This window comes from Saccostrea cucullata, unplaced genomic scaffold (genome assembly GCF_032062105.1).
Source record: "Saccostrea cucullata isolate Sc308-1 unplaced genomic scaffold, CSIRO_AGI_Scuc_v1 ctg2259, whole genome shotgun sequence".
Lineage (NCBI taxonomy): Eukaryota > Metazoa > Mollusca > Bivalvia > Ostreida > Ostreidae > Saccostrea > Saccostrea cuccullata.
The window spans coordinates 5,226-23,979 of NW_026936473.1; the positions used below are offsets into that span (position 1 = coordinate 5,226).

General features: G+C 30.5%; 1 protein-coding gene across 1 annotated transcript in view; it reads left to right on the forward strand.

Annotated features, from left to right (window-relative positions):
- The first annotated feature begins 265 nt into the window (after positions 1 to 265).
- The window catches only part of LOC134245674 (uncharacterized), a 34,349-nt gene continuing 15,860 nt past the window's right edge, over positions 266 to 18,754 (forward strand). The window contains exons 1-2 of the mRNA XM_062727945.1: positions 266 to 289; positions 15,168 to 15,197. Of these exons, the coding sequence (XP_062583929.1) occupies positions 15,171 to 15,197 (27 nt within the window). The 5' untranslated portion in view covers positions 266 to 289; positions 15,168 to 15,170. The remainder of the gene's footprint in view (positions 290 to 15,167; positions 15,198 to 18,754) is intronic.

An 18,754-nucleotide genomic window follows, 5' to 3' on the forward strand; every position in this document is an offset into this window, starting at 1 on the left:
AGTATTTGTCAAATAATAGCACTGCAAAGGTTAACTATAAAATCAAACACTTGAGATCATATCAGATCTGTTGTTTATCATTTAACAGATAAAAATTAAAATACCCAATACTTCAGGAATTTTCAATGTTTTAATATGTAAATAATTTTAACAACAGTCTTATCTTATTTCAAGATAATTTTTGGTCTTGTTTTATCTTGTTAAAAAACATTAATAAGAAACTACATTTTTCCAGATAGTTTTCCGTTGCGGCCAATACGAACATAAAGACGAAACTGCCAAATGCAAGGTATTGTATTATAAATGTAGTTTAGAAAAATACAATATCGAATTAAACGAGTACGTTGTTACTCGCACGTTCAAATTGATTTTACTGTTGATTATAATTAGCGGATTATAGCTTCCATTCATAATTTTTATTCCATGATTCAATATGTTTTCAGATATTTTAATCAGACCGAATTTTACGGATAGTTTGATTTCATACAGATCTTTTCGACTGATACCAACACTGATATCATACATTCACAACCTCCTACGCCATTTGTACACCACTTCATGTTTCTCTTCTTCAGCATGTTCGTTATTTATTCTCGATTTTTCTAGAGTACATGCAAATTATTTTATTAATTGGTGCTCAGTATAGATATGTTCTTCGACATTGTTGCCTGACGTCACGGCGTCAGGCACTTCTAAGTATCAATATTTCCTAGGTGCAAAGCTAATAAATATATAAATATATTAAAGAAAATATTTAATATTTCTAAAATATCTCTTGCTTGTATCAATTCGTAGTGTGTTTCAAACGTACATGCAAATTTTCACCGAAAGACGTTCATTAAAAAGCAAAATATACACAATGTCTCAATAATTTCCGAACAGCCCTCGTATCTTAAAAAGGCTTTCAGAAAGATTTTCAAGGACACAAATTATCGAGACTTGTCACTGTCAGCATCGGAATTTACATTTATATATCATTGAAATATTTGATTTCACATTATATTTTTTGGTCATAAAGAACCCGTTCGAATTCTAAAATTACAAATATTTTATTTATGATTCCCCCACCTGGCTTATCGAATTGCAATGAAAGTGCAAAACAAATAATTAAAGGATCATTGCAAAAAGTTCTGTGGCTTAATTCCGTGATAGTTTGGTGCGTGTCTACATTAAGTTTGAACATGTTTTTATAAAAGTTCATGGTTATCGTTAACACTTAAATACTTGACTTTTATTGATAGCGACTGATTTCTTAAGATGCGTCATCGCGCTTAAAGATAATTATGTTATGGCATGTTAGATTGTCGCAAGAACAGCAAACGATTGAATGTTCAAAATATCTGTATATGTATGAATAGTGTGAAATATTCTTTAAAAAGCATATTTATATTTTTGCATTTGTTTTTGATTTCAAATGTTCTACAATAACATGAAGAGATGTGCGTATGCAAATATATGTCAAGGTATGATTGATTTTTTTGTTTTCAAGTTCATGCAGTAAGATTTAAATTTCATTTTTAAGCAAAAATACCCAACCATAAATTAATGGAGCCATATCTAATACTACATGCTTAAACATTTATACTCCTCAAATAGATTGAAGGTAAAGCGTATCATAGACATTAAATAGTGACAACAATAATAATTTTTAGGTGACCTTTAACATAGTGATACTATGAAAAAAAAATATACTGAAGATTCCTAAATATACGCGAGGAATTATTACACCCCCCGCTTGAAAAGGGTATACTGTAATCGGTATGTCCGTCCGTCTGTCTGTACGCCTATCCGTCCTTCTGTCTGTTTCGCTTTGGGGTACTCATCTCTTATCCGCAACTCCTCTTATACCACTTGGTGAAATTTAATGAAACTTCCACAGAATATTTATTACATATTGCCATTGTGCACCTCCTATTTTACTTTTTGATATGACACATATTTTGAGTTTCCCAGCCACAGCAAAGCAGGGACTTTGCCATTATAACGATATGGGAGGATGGAGTTATCATTTAGGGAGCTCATTGCTCACAGTACCTCTAGTTTATTACGTAATTTTGAAAGAAACGCCACGCGCAGAATAAAATCACCTCAAACCTTATTTGCGATTTGACATTATATTAAAGAGCCATTTAGCGTTAATAATTATTCGCCAGTAAATAAAGAATCTGTAGTACTAATTTTTTTGCAATGGTAAAAACATTTTATATAAAAAGGAGAATACCTGAAAGAGTTATGCAGAATTCCAATTAAAAGTTTAATGTAAATTTCACTGATTTAGTGATATCTGAACGATTAAGCATACCATGTTTTCTTAAGTCACTGTTTCTTTCATCTATCAAAATTTCTTTTATTATCTTTAATGTCCATTTTATCATGTTTGTATTGATAAAATTTAATCAAACAATATACAGGAAATGAAACATTCCTATGTGTTGTACTTTTACCATTTTTTCTCTTGCCGTTTCATACTTGAGGTTAAGATATGTAAAGAAGATAATACAGCAGAAAATACGCGCATAGGAATATAACCGCATATTGGTAGCCGGTAAAAATAACATATTGAAATTCGTCTGAATCGACCCATCGACAGATGAAAAGCGTCTCCGTATCGTGTGTCTTATCCCATTTAACGTAATACTCATAAAGCAGATAAAGATGTTTTAGTTAGACTCTGAGCTAGAAAAGAATTAATTCGATTAAAAATAGTTATAACTGTTCACTCGGCATGCGCTCGGCACATTGAAGTGAAAATCGCGGGTCCTTTGGATAAGACCTTAAAACCGAGGAAGAAAAAAAAAATCCCTCACTGCTCAATGACTTTAGTGCTTAGTTAACGTCAAAGTTTGAACTTCTTTACGGGTAAGTACGAATATGGTGGTAATAGTTTTATGTACTGTATCGTTACAATGTCATTTGTCTGTAAGGATTTGAAAGAGTTAGAAAAGAACAGGCAAAGTCAAGCCTTGGAAAAATCCTTATTATCAATGAAACAGTTCAGTATTGTTTGTTACAAGTAGATGACTGTTTTTTGTTTTTTTTTACAAAAATAAAAATATTTTAATTCTTAATGTCATTCAATAAGCACTTACTATCATTTTAAAGAAACTGGATGTAGCTATTAAAGGTGAATTTATACATACAAACTGAATTCGGCCTTAATAATACATTTGACATAAAACTTGTAAAAATACATCACTGCATCAAAACTTAATGCTATTATTGAGTTCGATCATTTCAGTTTCTTATCAACATCTTTTTGCTATATACTTTAATTTGATAGTTTTGACTAAAATTTCTCCTACAAATGTGAAAGAAGAGGAATATACATAAAATTATGTTCACAGTTAGATGCATTACTGACATACTGGTTCAACTGTAATCAATATCGAGTTTTTCATATTGCCATAAGGCAATATCGAGTTGTTCATATTGCCAAAGGGCAATTTGTTCTAATTATGGTACAATCTCGCTTTTAAGAGGAAGTGAAAAACGAAATATCTATATAATAATCTACAAAAGGAAATTTTGTATTCTGTCTTTTAAGGTAGGATTCTTCTCATATTTCTAATATTTAAAAATTAATGAAATTTTTACAGAATCAAGAAGACAATATCAGTGAGTGATAGTATCAGTGAAATTAAATTTGACCGTTTTATATTAGAGGCAAGGTCAGGTCAAGGTCATTATCTTTTTCCTTGACATTAAGAATAAAAGAGAACTGTTGCCAATCATGTGATACCTACTTCTATTTCAAAAGTTTAATGATTGTTCTTTTTGCATAAAAACACACGACTATATCTGGTCTATAGCATGATATTACAAAATTTACATAAATAATTTAACTGGATATTAGCTCATCCGAATTTTCTCTGTTTTTCATAATTTCTTAGGATATATTAGTTATTTTCATATGCTTCCTATATTTAACTTTTTCTTATTTTCACATATAATAAAGTAGTCTTACAAATGTACAAAATGATACAAAAACAAAAAGTTTTGATCGTTTACTAAGAAAGAAAAAATACTTTTTATAGATTTTTGGCTCAAATCTTCACTTTGTTAGGAAGCGTTTAAAAGCTAATAAAGTTCTAGTTTGTTTGAAAAATCATATTCATTTGACAAATTTTGAAAGTTTAGTCCCTCATTATTAATTTAACTTACATTTGAAAATTTTTCCAAGTCTTCGATTGTGTAAAAATTATAACTAAATTCATTGTGCTATTATGATTTTGAGAGGCAGAAAAGAAGATATTTTCATACGCCACCATTCCGCCAAAAATATAGTCCCTGCTAGTTTTCAAACGCAGTTTACCATTTCTATTTAAAGTTGTACAATTGTGATGAGGAAAGAAAAATATGGTCTTTTAAATTCCTTACATCTCAATATATAAGACAAATAAGCAAATATACTTTGAATGTTTCATCTAGTCAGAAACCAGAGAAGAATCCTACCTTAAATGTGGTCATATGAGGCTTCAATAATCCTCAATAACAAATCAAATTTTGGTTTGTTCGCCGTTTTTTTTTTTTTTTTCTTATATAACAATTTTATGCTTGTTAAAATTCTTCGCTGTTTAAGTTTATAGTTAAATAGATACGTATAGTTTGTTGGTTTTTCTAACTTCCTTAAAAAATTCTGCGGGTAACGATGGAAAATCTTTAAACATTTAGTTCTCACGATCCTCAAAATCTTGTTTAAATAATAAGCTGCATAAAAAACGTAAGAATCCTAATGTTCTTTTTACACAAACGGCTCATTTGAATTTATCAATACCCAGTTTAGATCAAATGCAATATTGTTTACACAATGTGTTGTATAGGATACGAACACCAACATAGCTATCGTTTTATTATCTGTTGAGCTCTGTTACAACGCGAAATGTAATAAACCTAACAAAAATGCAAATTATTACATTTTGCGTCGAAATCAATGCAGAATGTAATAACGCAAAATGTAATAACATGATTTTTAAATTATGCGTTATTTTTTATTTTGCGTTATTGCATTTTGCGTCGAGATCAACGCAAAATGTAATAATGTGCATTTTTTTGTTACGTTTTGCGTTATTTACATGTATTTTTGCATTGAAGACAACGCAAAATGTAATAAAACAATTTGCAATTAACCAAAATATTATGATTTTTTTTTGATTATGTATAGCAAAAAAGAACATAAAATTGATTTAAGGATGTACAACACACCTACCCCAAAAAATTCCTGTCGTTTAATTTTCGTTATTTTTGTATATTTAGTACATGACTATATCTACTGCATGTATGCATATTTTGGACAAAATCGTTCGAGTGGTTTTTGGACAGGAACTTCCGAAAGTTACCCCCCTTTAGTTGTTTACAAGGAGAGAAATTTTTTAATCAATGAACTACTTAAACCTTGATTTTCAAAAAAACCAGGTTAGATATAAATGTCAAATTTCATTGGCTTATTCTTTTAACTATTTAACACAAAAACATAGTCATCTTTTTGATATACATATCATCAAAACAATTTTTAAAGACCTTAAACTGAAACATTATGAATTTTCTAAGCCTTGAAAATTGCGTATTTTTCAAATTCAAAATTTTTTTGTGAAAAAACCTGTCGTTTAATTTTTGTAAAAAACTTTGTTTAGGTAGCTGGTAGTAAAAATAATCTTAATAATTTTTTGTATAATTTTTGTACGACCAGTTTTGATTTAATAGCGGAAAATTACCCCCTCCCCCTTTCTCAATAAAACACGTTCTCGCGCGTCTTTCAGACGGGGGTCGATCACTTTGTTATATCAATCTACAAATACACATTTAAAAAATTAAATTGGAATATTGCTTTTGCTTCAAAAATATATTAACTTACAAATTTAAAAGTTCTCATATGTAAAGCATATTTAAATGTAGATTTTTAGGCAATTTTTGAATACCCCTATCACCCCCACCCCTTCCTTTTTTGCGTCGCAGACCATTTAGCGTTTGACGAAACGTCGTTTACAGTGCAAATATACTGGTATTTCGTCAAGAATCCCGGATGTATGCATTAGTTTCTAAATTCATGAATGCAGAATAAATATTGACTACTCTTTTTCAATATGTATCAGGAAAAAATTACTGAAAGATTTTAGTGTCTAGTCCATATACGTATGCGTTATGCATTCCTAGTATCTCATGAAACCTGGATACGAATTCAAGTTTTGTTGAACTTGAATATGTTGATTTTTAATTTTATTTCTTTAATTTTATTCATTAAAAAAATGATGTATGTTCAACTCTCCTGTCCTGTGATATAAATGGAATAATTGTAGTTTCTTTCATGTCATCTTTTCAAACGAGACAGTATGTGGCCGTGGGGATACATCGACATTTGCATTAGATGTACATACACCCCTCATGATATTGTACGCATTTCTTTCAATGTCGTCGCTTCTAAAGTTAAAATGAAAATTCCGTATTCGTCCACATGAACATCAAAATATCAATAATTAAACTCTTCATCTATTTCAATTCGCACATTGATATTTTCTGAAATCTTATAGGCTACGTTTTGTTTTGATTCGAGGAAATGCGAACTGACATTGTTGACAGAAACTTGAGAAAGTCAAAGTTACGATTTGCTGCAATAGGATATTCATGAATGCAGATAATTTCAGTAACAAGTAAACAATTCTTTTCAATTCTATACTTACATTGTGCATTTGAGGTCTATAGTATTCAATTCTCGGATTTATCAGGTCTTTGGATTCTGTGGAAAACCGTGAATAAAGGGAGGAAAATAAACATCTCCTACATTTTCAGAGTTGTTCCTCTTTGATCAGTAAGGGTCTGAGAACAACATCGATTTTACACTGTAACAAGTTTTTTGTTTATTTATTGTTGTTTAATATTTATATCGTGTATGCACATATTGTAATGAAGACCATTAATCGGAATATTATATAGACAATTGTGATAATGAGAATTTCGGCAAAATAAAATTTTAAGAATAAAAAAAAATGCTGCGCTTTGATCAAAAATACAATTTTTTGTATATGAAATGAAATGAAATAAATATTAAGGGATGGTATTTTAAGTCTTGCTTTTTACGGAGTTTAATCGGGTTAATCAAAAAAAATACTAATTAATTGAGTATGGTACGCACAATCACAGCCAAGCCCCATATCCCAATTTTCTTTCATGATTGATACTGTATACATCGGGATCGTTTTACTCGTCATTTTGACGCTTTATTTTTGACGTTAAATTTGACGTCACGTCAAACGTTCAATTGAAATCGCAAGAGTTATCTCCCCCAGTGTGTTGTACGTCTTTAAATATATACTTCTAACCAACCTGGGAAACACGCTGTAAAATATTTAGAACTGAAAACAATGAGAGCAACGTTAGGGCTTTTACGGACATAAATACATCTAAATGCATCGTTTTTTCTGACTCTGATTTTAGTTATATTGAATACATTGTACCTATTTATACAGAATTAATTTAACTTTGATTGACAAATTTTTGATAGTCTTTTTAAATTTCTAAACAATAGCACAAAATTTATTTAATTAATTACCAAAGATTGACCATAGATTCATTAAAATTTCTTTATATGTATGTATATAACTATATATTGGTTAACAAATTAGACGTGTATGTGAGGGTAAGGGATATGGTGGGGTGTTTACTTTTTACTGTGGACATGCAGAAACAATCCATTTTATATTGGGTGGAAAAAAAGAAAGAGAGAATTTTGTTTTTGCTTGTCTGCAATGCTGGTGATTTGCATGGAACAGTATGGTGTATCATTTGTCAATATACCCCTTCCCGCTATACAATCACACCTGCCAGTACAAATGAATAGTTTTTTTTAGATTCATTGCATTTGTCTATAAAAACAACAAAAGCACACTGGTCAATACCCCAACAACCCTGCCCACAGATGCACGTTTCTAATTTACCTATAATTTGAAAACATTTATTAAACTGATTTTGAATACATAACTGATTTTAAATACCTGTAGCTAATTAAATCAATTAATTATAAAATAAATTAATTTAAAGAGATTGTATGTATATATTTTTGTGTCTTTTTTTATTTTCATTGGCCACTACACTATTGAAAATCGTACTCAATCTTATGGACGAAAAAAAAGTGTTATTACATTTTGCGTTCTTGCCTTTTGCTTATTCTCGACGCAAAATGTGATAACGCAATATGTAATAATCCAAAATTATATTATTACATTTTGCGTAATAACTTTCTGCGTTGATATCGGCGCAAAATGTAATAATCCAGGTTTATTACATTATTACATTTTGCGTTGTTATTACAATTTGTTTTGTAACACTGCTCACACAATATCACTTCCTCATAGCGAAGTTCAATATTCGTACAATGTAATGTTTGCTGTTGAATTTTCAAGTGGGGATTACCGGTACACTGTTAGACTTATTATCATGGAAAAAATACTAGTATTTGTTATTAAAGCAATGATCATTGTAAATATATTTTCTCTTGATGATCGTACACGTAATGACAATGAAAAATAATTTGCATTTATGATTATTTAATGCATTTACATCATTTATACACGAAGCAAATAATTACAATTTAATACTCACATAATCGCGTAACCCCCCCCCCCCCACGAAAAAGGCACTTTCCTTTAATACAATGAAATCATTATCAAACACATGCACATTTTACTTCGAATCTCATCAGCTGCGTAGCGCATGGTTCTAAATTTACAGACAGAATGAAAGGATAAACTGCATGGTTTTTAGCAATAGTTTATCGTTATCTGGGATTTGATATCTCTGCGAGTGAAGTACATTTTGTTTTGTGATCTACATAACAGATGGGACTGTGCAATCATCCCCAGCAGCTGCTAATCGTAATGGGTTTTCAATATCATATGACACAATTACATGTATGATAGCTAACGAACCGACGGTCTCTTGTTAAAACACACTGAATGAATCTTCAAAATGAATAAAGAATTCTCAAAACCTACAGATCACAGAGTTTTACCACAATTTTTTTTCATTCATGTTAAAATAATTAACGTTCAAGATCATGCATGGAGTGATATTTTCCGGGATTTAAATCCCTTTGATATTTTTTCTTCCAAGAATAGCACTATTTTTAACATTTCCATGTCCATTCCTCACCTAATTAGTATTTCTCTCTCTTTTTCTCTAACTTCATGTACATCAGACGACTCTGTACGTAAATGGATAATACAATGCATAAATGTTCAAGTTAAATATTTGTACTAAAAATATCGTTGGAGAGTTGCAAATTGTTGTCCCACACTCAGTACTAACGGCGATTGATCATTGAGGGAACGATCTTTTTCGTGCCAGAACCTACTGCGAAACAGGGCCTCTATTTATATGTCTCATCAAGTCCAACATCTCATCACATTGCAACTCTTAACCCGACTCCCTTACCACTGCGCCACACTGGCGACCTGTATCAGTTTTAACCATGCATTCTGAAACGTTATGAAGAGGAAAAGCTAGAGATACAAGCAAATGAACCATAATAATTGCTAACACTTTCGAATTGGAACCCTTGCTTCCCTTTGCTTATAACGCAATTTTTCATATATATATATATAAGTTTTCCACAAACATGTAATTTTTTTGGTTGATCAGTCATCAATTGTAATTGGTACATTTTACATCATTTCAATCCCAACTTAAGATTCGAAGATCTTGATCAAGGGGCCATTTATGTCAGACTTTTGAAGAGGCACCTTAGGTAACCCATACCATGCGCTTAATTTGTCTGCCAAGAACGTACACAGATTTTCAAAGAAACAGCGCTCTTTCCATATGTAAACTCTCCATATAAAATTAAAACCCATGACTAATGGAACACGATATGTAATTACTGTAGATTAACATTTTTGCTTTTTGATCATAATACCTGACTGATTTTCTTTAGCTCCTTTAATTCTTATTTAACTCTATATTCACTAAGAAACGTTCTATTAGATATTTGTGTTTATGTTGAAAAGGTTTTAACCACCATCGTCAAGGTATGAACTTCTGTTCTAAATAGCTGAATATAGACATACACTCTCTAGTTTCTATTTAAAAGTTGATTCCAAAGAATACTGATCGTCCGTACATATATTTCTTTTTCTAATAAATGTGTTCACTAGAGACATATTTTTAAAAGATTATTCATTATTGCTGCTTCGTTCGTGTATTTTATACCTATTTTGTAGATTATCAGCTGGATATGTTCAAAAGACCTAAAAGTAAATTTTTACTGTTACATTTTGATTATTGTTTTAAGATTTTAAAAAAGCGGATTTTGTAAGGGGTGGGGCATCTCAAAAGTTGCCAAATTTTAATATTAGACACTATGGATATTTGTTGAAAAAGCACCGAATTATCTTTTTTGTCCCATATTTCTTGTAATGCTGATTCAAGTAGCTTAAAGGTATCGCAAAATATCACCAAATTGTAAATTTTTCAAAAGGGTTTGTTTAGGAATTAATTACAAAGATTATTTATTTTCATTCGGTGTTGTATTTTTTTTTTTAGTAACCAAGTTATGTATATCAAAAACTACTTAAACTTAAAGATTAAAGAGTTCATTCTTTTAATAGACAATTTCACAATTACGATCATAAACTAACTGATCGAATTATTTAAGAGCGGTCTTCATGTAGGCTTATGACGTCATATTTTATCCTATGCATGATGCAATATTATCATTAGAATACTAGTATATTAAAATAGTTCTTTCACTTGCAGCACACTTACTTTTTTGTAATCCAGTTTGTTAAAATCAATCAACCACGTTCTGATTGAATGTATGAAATTTACTGATAAGTGTTTTTTTCTCAAGCCTTAGAGGGGCTTGAGTTATCTAAACAATGCTAGTTTATCGATTTACTCTGTTGAAAAACAGAATATCTTACTTTTCTATATAAAAATATATCTAGAAACAAAAATGAAGCTTATCTTGAAAACGTCTGTATATTAAAAGGTATTAAGTGTTAAATGTCGAATATTCTATGGCAATGGGTGAAGCTCCCCAGACACAACGGTTTCTATACAGAGATGTCGCGCTTTCCTTTGCGTAGGAATCTCATGTAACTTTACAGTCGCCGACAAAGCATCTTTGGACGAGTCCAATGGTTACTCTAATAGATGACGCAGGTTACCCCATCGTTTACAAATTCTGCAATGCATGGCCAGAAAATGTATGGCTCTGCGTTCCAAACTGATATTGCTTCTCAAGGGCCTGCAAATGTTTCATTTGCCCCCTACTTTTTTTTTATTTTTCAAATATAGTATTATCTTAAGCTTTGGTAACGGCACCTTAACAACTTCTTTTGGAATCGTACAGAATATGTATTGGACATGCGGCATAGCTAATTGAACCCGTAGTCACGTCGATTCTTTGGAGCCCGGAGCTCTCGCCCCCTTCCACATCGAACCACCAATGTTTTGATGTACATCATTAAGCAAAAAATACAAAATCGTATATAGTTAACGTATAAACAATGTATGTACTTAAAGTGTTTCATTAAATTAAGAAAACACAACTATGCTCTATAAAATAATCCTGAAAGTGTGTGACATAAATTCATCTTAAAAAGTAGTACGATTAGTTATATTTATTCTAATTAAATTCAATATAATTATGAATTTTGTTTCATGTACATGTATTTTATTTTTTAAAAAATTGAACTTAGTTAATAAAAATTTTTAATTTTGATATATAATCCTTACAAGGTGGAAATATAGTGGAAGAAATTCACGCAGAACATTGAATATATTCATTTGTGGTATCTTTCAATTACATGCATATAAAGATACAGAGAACAAAAATCTTCAATTCTGTATGAAGTTTGTCTGAGGTCAGAGGTCAATACGTGATCTAATCACACGGTGCAATGATCTCTACGGGTTAATAAATTATAAAATGACTTGTTCGTCTTGCTTTTCATGTATAAATATGAACAAAATAAGCAAGTAAAATAATTAATTATTTTATTAACAATGTAGATGAGTATTTAATACAGTTTTTTGGCTATAAATTTAACCTGTGTACATAAAAAATATAGCCTACACATGAAACTAGTGTTTGTTTAGGCCTACAAGTTTTATGTCAGTTTTTTCAGGCTGCTGCAGTCTCTCCTTATATTTTGCGTTTATCCTTATATTTTTGGTAGATCTTTAGTTAAAATTCAAAAATGTGCACTTCGGTGTTGTCGTAACAATAAGCTGTCGCCAGTCTCCGTGTCTTCATCATAAATATGCCTTTATTTATTGAAATTGTATATTGAATGTATTTGATCAAATTCAGTTGATTGCATATTAACTTGCTCGGTCAAGTGGTTCCATCAATCGGATCCATCCATCCCTTTCCAGCGACCGAAATATTCATCAAACTTTTTATCACCGATCTTCGGAAGTGTTTCTTTCGTCTTTTCAGCATTGATTATCAATTTTCACGATTAAATTTATTCCCAGACAACAATTTGTTCATTATTACTAAACACATTTAGCCTTTCAAAAAATATTCCCTTAGAAATAAAATCCTGAGCCTGATGAGTTTGAAGCGTAACCGCCATTCAAGCCGATTTACACCTTGCGTCAGTTTTCACAATCTACGACGGACGGTAATTACAATAATTTATATTCGAAAATATTCAATTGTCTTTCTCAAATGTATATATAAGTAATAAATAACTTCGGCCTTCACAGGATTTGATCACGTGACCGATCCACTTCAATTCCCATTGAAGTTTATAAACTTGTTATTTATTTCTTAATTAAATTTGTTACTTAACATTTTGAATTCTATATTAAGAATTAAGTTTTCAGTATTTTGCAATTCGGGGTATATAGTCTGGGACTAGTGGAAAGTTAAACAAGTTCACATATCATTTTTTCGGATCTTTTTCCATTGCTGAGATAAATGTCTATCTTTTGAAAGCATATTTTTAAGACTGAGCCAATTTAGTGCGGAGTATAGAGCTACCCTAAATTAGAGAAAACTGCAGGCGTCTTTCATTAGCTATAGATCGTTACCTTAAGGACAAATCCAAGATTATAATCTCTTGTATTGAAATTACGCAACTTATTTTGATAACCTGCGTGACATGCAGCTATGGAAATATTCAGTTGCCAACTAAATGTATATCTTGATGAACTGTGTCTGAGTTAAAAATGTGTCAAAGATTGTGTAGTGTATAGAATTTGATATGTCTATTATGATATATGATTCAGTAACATTCTGTGTGGCAATTCCTTTTTTATTCTGCATAAGGGATATTAAAAACTTGCATTTAAATCACCGTGTTAACTTAAAAACAGTTGATGCATTTATTTAAAAGACCCATCATCTGATTAAAGGTAGTGTTCTTGCTCTCTACTGATACTACATGTAGTTATTTTTTTTTAAAACCTAATATATCGCTTATTCCTAATATTCACTTAAGATTTTAAACATATTGGATATGATAAAAGGGTGGCACCCAATTCTGTATCCACCTTTAATAAACGACTCTATCGAGACAGAGGATCTGGGTCCCCATGTTTATTTTGGGAAAGAATATTCTTTAAATCATTAAACCGAAATAAGGTTTGTTCAAATAAATAACTTCTTATGCTGCCTCACGTTTGCAAAATACTTTTGTACTTTTTACTATTATATTACCAGATTTCTTAAATATATATAGAAATAACATTGTATAACCCACTCTTAAGTGAATCTTATTTGTTTTTGGTTTTTTTACCTTATTTGACAGTCATGTGATAGATACATAATTTGTAAAAAAAAAAAAAAAAAAAATACCATGTGGGTCATACACCAAATTCAATATCGTAAGAGCATACCCTTGTTCCTTTAAAGAAAATTAAGTTGCTAGTTCCATATTCCTAGTACTTATAAAAAAGAGACGCTTCTTTAAATAGAATACACGTTGAATTAAGAAAAAATGCAGCTCAAGTTTACGTGTGTGTGATCTTTACAAAGTCTCTAATGCATTTATCAAATAATGCCTTCTACTTTGGGAAAGCAGCAGTACTTTTTAATTATATAAAATTGCAAATAGGCGATCTAGCCAGAAACTCCACTGATAAACATTCAAACGTTCTACATAAAAAATACAGAAGAATTGGTTCAGTACATTGTGCGTATAATAATTAAGGAATTGTACTAAACAAAGGTTTTTCACCTTTAAACCAGATTGCTGATACGTGTATTCTTGATTCATAAAGTTTTTTAACGTATTTTTCGATAACTAACCTTGTTTTAGAAACTGTTAATACGTAGAGCAGGCTCTTACATAACAAAAGCTCATAGATAACAATTGTAAAACACATTCTTAATTTTTTTTTTTCAACGGGAAATTTATTTTTTTTTCTATATTTGTGTTGAGTGCTCAACGTCAAAAAAGCGTTTTTTTAATAAGGAATATCACTTCACTTTATTTCGGTACTATATGACATCAATATGCAGAGTTGAATTAAATATTTGCATTCTGTCCATTTATCAATTTTTATTATACCGTTGCACTACAAGTATGTATGAAATTTGCAGCTAACGACCAGTTATCAAATTTAAAAATTAATTGAAATGATGCTTAGTATAAGCATCTAAATCATCATAGATGGGGTGTCCGGTACTATCGAGGAATAAACCCCTCCTTTCAAATAATTACATTCAATTTGACAGTGTAACTTTCTAGGATTCAGTAAATGGAAAGGGAAAAAAATTCAGTGTGTTAATTATGACACTATTATAAGTAAAAATATCATTAAGAGGTTTTTAATTATTCAAAATTCTGAATCTACTTTATTAAAATATTATACTGTAAATATCTTTATTGATATTTATGTGATAATATTGTTAAAAATATTATTCACACACTTCATGACGGAAAAAATGTACAAATCTTAAAAGAGGGATATACATTTTGATTTGAAATGATGCATGAAACAAAATAAAAAGAGACTTTGGAATAAGTATTTCTTAAACCATTTTTTTATATCTCCCAGAATTTAAAAAAAAATGTAATAAGATTTATAAAGAAAAATATATATACCGGTATTTTTTTTCCAAGATCTGAATTCAGATCTAATATGGGTAGTTTGTTAAATCAAAATTAATACAATATAAAAATCGATAAGAAAGATATATGAAAAAATGTATTCCATTGCAGAATATGGCCAGGCTTAAAAAATATGGATTGGTATATTTCACATTTTGACATCAAATTTAAAAAAAATATTGCTTCTATCTCTTCTTGTCGTTTTGCCTGGAAGGGGGCAATTCGCTTGCTTTTTGCTTAAAATATCCATGTAACCTTGCAAAAAAAGTGTATTTAATGTCTGGAAGAATGTTGATGCCGATAGGCGTTTTGTTTGTACATACATGTAGCTTCCTCAAATGATGGCAAATCAAATTACTTTTATAGAGAAACAATTTACGTGTAATTTTAAGTTCTACAGTAGAACATGACTTTAACCATTTAAGTAAAATGTAAACGATATTATTATTTTCAAGTTCTGCCGCGCAATAAAGATAAAAAAAATATTCAGGATTATATACCCTTATGCTTGTCGAACGTATGTTTCTTATTTTAGTTATTTTTTTTTTTCATTTCCATTTCTCAGATACAGGGCACAAAAGTATTACTTTCTAAAATTGTTATCATAGCAATCCAATTGTTTAAGAGAACCCGAGATGATTTTTAAACATGCAACAAAATGAATTAAATAAAATAAGATCTTGGTAGATAGGAAGACTCTTAATAACTATCTAATTCAATAAAATTGACTTTTTTGCAAATCCTTATAACCAAATATCAATGCAATAAAAAGTCTTTGCACATAGTATCGAGCTTTTACTTATAGCAATTTCCAAGCTGCAATATAATAATTCAGGCTTACTCAGATATATGTGTACATTTAGAATATTAATATGATTGTTTCTTTATCATATCTTAATTTGCATAATATCAAGCATACAGTCCCTGAAACGTTCTACTTTCCCACCTAAATGGTGAACGAACGCAGAGCGAACGGTAGGTGAACGATGTGCGAACGCTGAACGCAACTTGGTGAACGATGTGTGAACGGTGAACGGTGAGTGAACGCAGAACGCGAACAGAGCGCGAACGCGAGCACAAAGTGAACGTAGAACGAACGGTGAACGCAAGATGAACGATTTATTTGGAATGCCTCCGATCTTTTCCTTGCACTGAGATTATTCTATTATTCTATATTTCTAATTTCAGGTGCTTAAATATAAATAAACAATTGATAAATAAATAAATGCATAAATAAATAATAAAAACATTTTTTTTCTGTACATATATGTACCTATGTTTTAAATCGATATTTTTATAACACGATTTTAATTGCCGTAAAACATGTATATTTGCTATAGCTACCGATCGCGTGTAGATTAAATATAAAATTAATATATTTATATAGTAAATATTCTTATCCATTCTTTTGCTTCTTATCACTAATAAAATAACAAGGACTTCTGAAGATAAAACTACTACTTATAGAATGAATTAATTACATTGTACGCGATTGAAACAACCATACATGTATTTCGTGCCAAGGCGATTCTGAGTAAAATAACGGGATCGATCACAATTATCTGTTGACGTACTGCATAAAAACTCTCGTTTTATTTAATAGCCATTCTCTGTTACCACTTAAACTTCGTTGCCACGCATGGTCACCGATTTTGATTAAGCTTCACCCATACTTAGTACTTGACACCAGAAACAAATATCAAACAAAATTTCGTTGCTATGTGTCTCGGTTGCTATGGCAACAGCCGGAAAAGTTTGAAAAATCGAGATTTTCAGTCACATTAAATCTTGACTGTGGCTTAATAAAAGCTAGAAAAAGCAAACAAACCTTTCTCACAAAAACAAGACACCTTGATTTCACTTATACTGTAAAGAAACTGTTTAGAATATATCTCTAAGTAAGTGGTAACCTAGGGTAAATTTGGAATACATTTAAAATGCTGAAATATGCTGAGAAACACTCCGTATTCACTAATGGTAGGTGTTACATGCTCAAACTCAATCAACGACTTAAGAAAAACAATAAAAATGTTTGACCTTAAGTTTATAAGTATAAGCAATATTATTCAATAAATAACTTTTATGGTTGCCATGGTAACACAGTGTAACCATGCAAAACCAGTAACTAAGATTGGGTTAATGCTACTGTCTTGAGGAAAAACATGAAAATTCAAGACTGGCATATATGCATCCTTAGGACCTTGCAACACCAAAACCATAAGAAAAATTGGGTATAATTGCTACTTTGCAGTGTTACCATGGAAACAAAGTACCAGTGCTTTAAAGTGAATTATTTTTTGCTGCATTAAGAATTAAATTGCCATTTAATAAAGAAACAAATTAAAGGACTCAGCTTGAATAGAACTTATCTGTTAGAACTGAAGTTGAATATCATATATTGATAAAATTTGAGGAATAAAACAACACTGTTGCTATGGTTACCAAGAAGGGAAAATGTTCGATTTTGTGAACTTTATATCAATATTAAACCCTGTGTGCCAACTTCTTGCATCCACTTAGAGATTGGATGATAGTCAAAATTAAAAGTCAAGTTAGCTGTTAATAAATATCAATCATAAAAGTTTTGGGAATCTACATTTAAGGGTACGTATCCAAGGAAAAAAATATTTTTTCAGGTTTTTAAGCATATATTTTCTGCTTATTTCCATAGCAACGCTCTATTTAAAGAATCTAATCTGAATTTTTTCAAATGGGAAAACTTGGAGAACACCAACATCTTATAAAACTGATCATTAGTTATGAGGAAATATGCTTTTTTTTAAATATAGGATCAGATTTAAACAGACAGAGTGTTACTTTGAAGGCTCTCTTTGGTATAAAAACCTTGGCAACCATTGCCAACCAAAATGATATATCATATTTTGTTCTTGGTATACGTTTCAAGGCTCTTTTTTCTATTATTTGGTTACATTTAATCCTATAAATGCTTTTTATTTTTACGTGTATGACTTTATAAAATTCAATGAATTTTTTTTACTTTTGAATGCTTTGTTACCATAGTAACGTATGTAATAGTTGATTTACCAAACATGTTTATCATGCATTTGAGAGATCTGACCTTCAAATTTTGGAAATACTCATTGCCAATTGTCTGCTTTGCCGCAAATGTTAACTATGGGGCTCTAAACATGTTACGTAAAAATACAATTTTTCAAACTTTAAGACATGTTGCCATGGTAACTATAAAACATAGCAAACAATTTTTGCCTGATTTTAGTTTAGGGTATCAATGACTTTTATCATAGAGAGTTTGGAAAAATTCAGAGACTATGCGTGCCACAGCTCGTATATAAAATTTCAAATCATTACAGAGAATGGCTCTTAAATTCTAATGCAAAATATTCCATATTTATGTGCCTTTTGTATTCTTTTATGATGATTATTTTAGCTAACTTCTACATGTATCTGTAGACATTTCCCGGCTGTGATTATACTCGGACAATATGTTGGAAAGAGGCATTCAAATTATTTGTAATAGATTAAATTTTCAAAACTAAATAAGTAATGTGCTGTCATAGTTTTTATTATACAGAGAAATGTACGCGAGAGAGAGAGAGAGAAAGAGAGACACAGAGAGAGAGAGAAAGATAACACCCTCGATTCTCAGATATATGTTGTATCAAATAAAAATTCTATTATTTTTCCTAAATATTTTCTAAGCAGTAAAGGTAATCATT